Source organism: Salvelinus fontinalis, chromosome 4 (assembly GCF_029448725.1).
Source record: "Salvelinus fontinalis isolate EN_2023a chromosome 4, ASM2944872v1, whole genome shotgun sequence".
NCBI classification, from domain to species: Eukaryota; Metazoa; Chordata; class Actinopteri; order Salmoniformes; family Salmonidae; genus Salvelinus; species Salvelinus fontinalis.
In genome coordinates, this window is record NC_074668.1 from 66,687,625 (window position 1) to 66,694,947 (window position 7,323).

Genomic DNA, 7,323 nt, shown 5'->3' on the forward strand with positions numbered 1-7,323 from the left:
ATTTATTAATGTCTACATTCGTTTTTGCCACACTTATTATATTAGTGACACCGTAATGCATACTTTTAAATTATATTATGTGAGCTAAACGTAAAACGTTTATCAATAATTGACTGTAGGTAGGCCGTGAATGGCCTCACACACCAGTACAGTGGGTGGCGGTGTATGCACCTAAAAGTTGGATGCGATCCGCCAACCAAATCTTAAAGCAGAAGAAGAACAATATTGAAGGTATCGTCTTCCGTACTACTTCCGGTTACAATGACAGCGCGCGAGCTACGTAGCTACCAAATTACAAGTTCTAGCTAACAGAGAGCTGAATATGAAAGTATATTTTATTGAACAACAGAATCCCGTTAAGCGTAACGCTAATGGACTTACAAAGTAATGTTTTTATAGGGTAATTTGAGCTATTCGTTAAGCTTATTTGGGCGGGTTTTAGACTAGTAGCTACTAGCTTGCTAACAATGTCCTCGTCATCGTGGGCAGCTCCATCAGAACGCCAGGGGCAAGTGGGGGATCTCAAAACCAAGAGCAAAGAAGAACTTGGTGAATTACTGTCACGCCAAGATAAATTATTATCTAACAAGTAAGTAACTTCATATCATTCATCTGATAGAAGTTAACTCAAATGGTTAGTCTCTACAACAACATTACATTCTTCTAGAAACTTCCAGCTGTTGTCTAGTCAGTGGGGCCAGTTTTGGCGCTTGTGTGTATATGCTATCCACTTGAATGTAGGCTAGCTAGCAGATGTTACTTGAACTATGAAAATGCCTTTTACCCTGAACCTGACATTCCTTTGTTTTACTATCACTGCCAACTACATTTTCTTAAAGTTGAGCTGAAAGCAGCAGTAGTTAGTTATTCGTTATCTCTTGTTGACAGACTGATTTGATATGTTATCAACAGGAGGTTCATACAGACCCTTCCAGACAAAGGGAAGAAGATCTCAGACTTTGCAGAGAGAATATGCCTTGCTCTTGCCCACAATGAAGAAGAGGAGAGGAAGCAAGATATGCTGTCATCTGTCAGGACAGAGCTGCAGTCTAAATACCAGCAGGCTTTGACACAAAGACAACGTGGGAGCCAGAATAAACCAGGAACTTCCCAACATAGGAGACAAGCTGGGGACACAGCTCCTGGAAATGTCCAAGAATTGGACGTCTCACCTCTGTCACCTAATGTTCAGGAGCGCAAAATAGTTGACACGCTGCAAGAAGACAGTGTGTCCAAGGTATCTGCTGCTGAAACCATGAATATGGCCCAGGCTGGTGATGATGCAGGGGTCTCTCTAGACTCTGACAGGACAAAAGAGAGCGACCTAGCGGAGGCCTTGCAGAGGGTCACTCTGTCGGACCACTCAACTGGCTCGAGTGGATCCCTTAAAGACACATTCAACAGACCTGCTACTGGCAACCCCTTCCTTGGAAGGCAGCCACAGAAGAAACCACACTACATAGAAGTCCTGGAGAGGACTGAGAAGGCCCCGGTTACGAGGAGACAGAAGTACAAGCCTAATCAGTAAGTCCACATTGTATGAAAGTATGAGAATACTGTATAGTTCAGTGATGCTGCCTTTAGTTATGGAGATGCACTAGTATTCTCACCTACTAACTCTTATATTAACTCTTCCTGTTATGTTTGCAGGTTTGCCCACAACACAGATGGCTCCCCGTCGGGGTCTCTGTCTCCCAGCCAATCTCCTGGAGGCTTATTACCATCACCGGTGCTCTCCGTTGAGGCCAGGAGGGAGCGAGACAGAAAGCACATTGATGACATCACTGCGGCCAGGCTCCCACTGCTCCACTACAGCCCTGCCCAGCTGCTGACACTGGAGCAGTCAGCTGACCTGCTACGCGAACAGACCAGGAAACACCAGGTGAGTGGCCCCTGGGTCTGTCTGACACATCACACCACAGAGCAACATTTAAGGTCTGTCCAACAACACCAAAATGCTCACTGCTCAAGGTAACAGTTCCCCTCAGATTACATGAGGGAATGAAATGTGTTATAAGTGTTGAGGCAACGTCTACATACCTATTCCATTATCACCACAAAAACACTGCTCATCTGATGATGAACACTCCCTATGCTACTTCCATTCATGGTATAGCATAGCAGCCTAATGCTTACTGCTAAGCACTTGCTCATTTTTTCAGGTTAATTACCCTTTCGATGTAAGCATCTTTCCTGTGTTGTGTGTTTCCCTCAGGAGTTGCAGGCCAAGCTGGCAGCCCAAAAGTTGTCTGAGGGGCTGAGGTTCAGCACAGGGAGCTATGTTGTGGAAGGGGGCTTGCTGGGCGCCTACAGGGAGGTTCATGACGACGGAGCCCAGCTCTCCTCAGAGGAAGACTAATCCAGGGGGCCGCAGCAAGGAAACTCTGGTGACCCCTGACCTCTGAGACAACAGTCTCTGTGCCCTGCATTAGGACCTATGGAAGGAAGGGGATTGGCAATTCAAAGACGAGAGGCCTGCCTGAGGAGATGGAAAGGGTCATGGGCATCGGGTGGTTGTGAAGGCACAGTGGGTGTCCCTGTCTTGTCTATCCAGGGAGGTGAATTGTGTGGGTCTTGGTTCACCATCAATGATTCACTGAGTTGTCACCCAGTCAGCATCCTGTCCAGTTTATCAGAGCTGCCACCCACAGAACCTTAGGCCTCCTGTTGGGTGAGGATGTTTTAGCCTCTTGCAGGGAGCATTAGGTATGCTATCTCACCATGTTGTCAGAGAGTAAAAATCAGTTGTGTGATGAGGCTGCTACAGTATTGTTGACTCACTTGGTGGTTGCATTTCCAAAAGAGTGCAAAGTAATGACCGTCTGTATGTGAGAAATATAAATAAATATTTTTTTCTATGATCTTTTTCTACAGTGCTTCTTATTGAAATTAACTCTGTTCTTACCATATTTTGGTTGATCTTATTCGAGAAATGGGAACAAATCATCATAGCCCTAAGTTCTGCGAGCTCTGAAAATAAAGGTGGAAGCGGTTAATTGCGATGGAGCAGTGTGCTGACATTTTCCAGCAGAATGTTTTCTTAACCCCGCCACGGTTTGATGAGAGCTATGACTCAGCCATCATTTAAACCCTGTGATGTTATCAGTGGAGAAATCTGTGACACGCTTTAGAAGATTAATATACGGTCTAGTGAAATATTGCAGCTTGATGGAATCGGGCCCAATGGCTGAAATACATCTGGCTTGCATTTGGCTCATGTTACTTCCCGGAGTGGCAGGGTATGATGGGATGGCAGCAGACTGACATGCCATTTTTCTGCTTTTTTAAAATTTTTACTAATGCTGATAAGGAGTGCCAACAACATTAAAAACTCTTCCCAAACATCTATTCCCATCACCTCCAGTCCAATCCTCCCTAATTGTTATACAGACCCATTTTAACTTTAGTACGATTCAGGAATTTTAATGAGGAGAAAGAGAGGTGATTGAGGCGAGCACAGTGGGGAAATGAGGGAGAATTCTTGTCGGTCTGTCTGAGCTCCATGGTTGATGCTCCTTGATAACCCCTGGTAATTGCTGCTGAGCCATTGCTGGGAGCTGCTATAGAAAAAACACCATCTGGCTGCTGTGTGTTTAGACACAGGTCTGATGGACTCCAGAAAGCTCTGCTCCGACGTCCAATAATAAATATGTCAGCGAGCTCAGGAGAGGATCTTCCTCGTACTGGTATTAATTAGATCTACCTTGCTTACATAAATGTGGAGACTGTTACCAATTATGGGGTTGCATTTTTCCTACAGCTTTGCTACATAGTTTCCGGCCTGCGCTATCACTCACATGTACATTGATATGTCTATGCTGGAACCAAGCATGCGTTCTATGGCCAGAGCCTTTAAGTTGTTCGTTTGGGAGGTTGTTTATAGTTGTGGTGAATCCCACACCCCTTACCTCAGATTAATAAACTGCTCAGCTAGTCTGCAAGTGATTTGCTCCAACTGTGTGTCCGAAATCACACATCTCTGGGAAGCTGGAATAATTTGGACTTGGGAAGGCAAAATGGCATATGATTTTAAAACTGCCTGTTCAAAGAGCAGCCAGCTCGGCTGTACAGTGAACAGTGATGTATAGACTGGCATTAAGCTCAATTTGGATTCTCAGCTAAATGATTGCATTATCCTACGTTTGCCAGGTTACAAAGTCTGAGGTCATACAATTTTTTCCATTCTCTCCCCTCTTATGTTTTTTTTTCTCAGAGCACAAAAGGATTTGAATAATGCAGCAGTCAGCAGCTATGTGATGGTAGTTTATCTCCCCCATTCCAATTACAACCAGCTCTGCCTCCTCTTACTGGGACCAGATTGAGTTATGTGTTCCAGGTTTTTTCGTTTCATTTGTTGGTGTTTTGATATGTGGATTGTTGATCAATTGTACATTTCAGTCTAATTTTCTATTTATGATGTAGAGCTTTTTCAGTCAATGGTATTCACCGGAAATCTGTTTTCATAATAAATCTTGATGCGTGGAAGACATACGTCAAAGCAGGTCAGAAAATGGCAGTGTTTTGATAACACAGAGAAAATTGTTTTCAGGGAGTAGGTGCTATTGAACTGGTATCCTGCTGTTTTCTCATGGTTGTACATGTAAGTGCAGATATTCAGTATTATTTTACCCTATTCCGCTGCTGTTCATTAGTCTAGTCTGCTCTGTCTAATGAGACCAGGTTACTCATAACTTTAACAAGACAACAGTTAGTTTTTCAAGCCTCAGTCTCAGTTTTTTTTTATGTGAGAAAGTTTTGAGACAGACGGCAGTAAGGAAAAGGGTTGTTTATGTCATGCCTGATGTCTTCCAGAAGAGACATCGCACGTGGCCTCAACAGTTCTGAAAGTGTGTGCAGCTGCCCCATCATCAACACCATATGCAGATAAGATCACTGAATTCCCTGGCTGGTGTTACTCCTATTAAAACACTGCATTAGAGATGCACTACAGCTGTCTGGAACTGGGTCTCATCGTGCGTGAAGTAAACATCCCCTTTAAAATGCTGCTATCTGGTATTTTTAGATGAACGCCATCCTTTACTTTTCCATGAGTTGAAGTTGATTTTAATGTCTGGTTTGTATGAAGACAATGAAAGGCTTGGTAGTATACATTTTCTTTGTCATATTGTGATTCAGTGCCTTCAGAAAGTGTTCATACCCTTTGACTTATTCCACATTTTGTTGTTACAGCCTGAAATTAAAAAGGATTAAATAGATTTTCGCTCACCCATCTCCACACAATACTCCATAATGAGCTTTGCACACCTGGATTGTTCAATATTCCAGTGTATATTTGGTCTTGTATTTTAGGTTATTGTCCTGCTGAAAGGTTAATTTGTCTCCCATTGTTTGTTGGAAAGCAGACTAAACCAGGTTTTCCTCTAGGATTTTGCTTGTGCTTAGCTCTATTATTTTATATTTTTTTATTCTGTACAGGTTTCCTTCTTTTCACTCTGTCTTTTAGGTTAGTATTGTGGAGTAACTCCAATGTTGCTGATCCATCCTCAGTTTTCTCATATCTCTAACTGTTTAAAAGTCACCATTAGCCTCATGGTGACATCCCTGAGCGGTTTCCTTCCTGCAATTGAGTTAGGAAAGACGCCTGTATTTTTGTAGTGACTGGGTGTGTTAATACACCATCCAAAGTGTAATTAATAACACCATGCTCAAAGGGATATTCAATGTTTTTTTTACCCATATACCAATAGGTGCCCTTTGCGAGGCATTGAAAACCTCCATGGTCTTTGTGGTTGAATCTGTGTCTGAAATTCACTGCTCGACTGAGGGACTGTATGTGTGGGGTACAGAGATGAGGTAGTCATTCAAAAATCATGTTAAACACTATTATTGGACATTGAGTGATTCCATGCACCTTTTATGTGTCTTGTTAAGCACATGTTTACTCCTGAACTTATTTAGTTTTGGCATAACAAAGGGGTTGAATATTTATGGACTCAAGACATCTCAGCTTTTCATTTTTAATTAATTTGTAAACATTTCCAAAAACATAATTCCACTTTGACATTATGGGGTAGTGTGTTTAGGCCAGTGACACAACATCTCAATTTAATGTAGGCTGTAACACAACAAATGTGAAAAAAGTCTAGGGGTGTGAATATTTTCTGAAGGCACTGTATGTTAGTAGATTCATTAGAGAAGGCCTTTGCACAGGCAGGGATAAATAGAAAAGCTGGTATGTGTTATGCAAAAATAACACTTAACCATATAAACATTATTTAGATAGAAGCTGATTATGACATGGAAAAGTTATGGCCATGAGTAGCATTTGATATCTTTAATATAGTGCTTTGCCAGAATAGCATTCTGAGTGATATACGTCAAGATATAAGCTACTGTACTGTATGTCCAGGTCACACATTGCATGCAGAACTGTATCCTACTGAGGTTCCATGTGGAATACAGTATGCCAGACTCTGCACTCCTGTGGCCTACAAGAATAAGCCACGTTAGTTTCCCTAACAAAAATATTTATCTTACAGTAGCTGTATCCCTGACCACATATGGGGGAAAAAAACATTATATGGCTGTAATTAATTACTATGACGTTTTCAACTATCTCCAGTAGATGGACTACAGACGTGTTACCTACAGTATGTAGCTTCCACCGTCCAACACAAGAGGGTAGTAGCACCACTTTGTGCCCTTCCTTACGGTACCCGGAACCTGTTGTCTCGCACCTTTTTACACTGGACAGACCACCAACATACAGTAAACTTTGGATAAACATAGGAAGGTTTTTATTGGCCAGTTGACGATAATGATATGCACACAGAAAATAACTAGGTTCTGTTTTCATGCAACTGCTCTCATGAGGATACAGTCAGTGTTGTTTTTAGGAGTTGGAATGCAAGCACACCAGCAAGGCCTCGGCTATGATGACACCTCATCATAACTGAAAGTAAGCAGCAAATGTCACCATTTCTGAATGGATCCGACTGAACAGCTGTCAGCTGTCACTTGCAGTCCTGAGCTGACATAATTGTGTTTAATTCCAGAACCTGCTGTTCTGAGGTGTGGTGGATGTCCCTCATGTGTGGCCCAATGGGCCACAGCCCAGCATCTGCTTAGTCCAGATAACACCAACAATCAGCCCAGGTCTACAAATCTACCAAGAGGGGAAACAGTCTAAAATCCCTGTCTACATCTGTGGCTAAGTGGACTCTAACAACTGTTGCTTGGAGAACTTTGCATAACAATCATGAGGCTGCAGAAAGAAAAGCAGAGAAAAGAGGGTCTAGAGGCCCGAAGCCCATGGTGCGCGGAGAGGGCCAAGAAGCTGCCAGCGTCCCAGCCGCCCCATGT

The 7,323-nt window shown here is 42.8% G+C and overlaps 1 protein-coding gene across 1 annotated transcript; it reads left to right on the plus strand.

The window, feature by feature from the left end:
- The first annotated feature begins 222 nt into the window (after positions 1-222).
- Positions 223-2,861, plus strand: polr2m (RNA polymerase II subunit M). Its single transcript, XM_055921074.1, has 4 exons — positions 223-589; positions 913-1,524; positions 1,651-1,882; positions 2,216-2,861. Exons 1-4 carry the CDS (start codon positions 468-470, stop codon positions 2,357-2,359), a joined length of 1,110 nt encoding a protein of 369 aa, XP_055777049.1. The 5' UTR covers positions 223-467; the 3' UTR covers positions 2,360-2,861.
- The last annotated feature ends 4,462 nt before the right edge of the window (positions 2,862-7,323 follow it).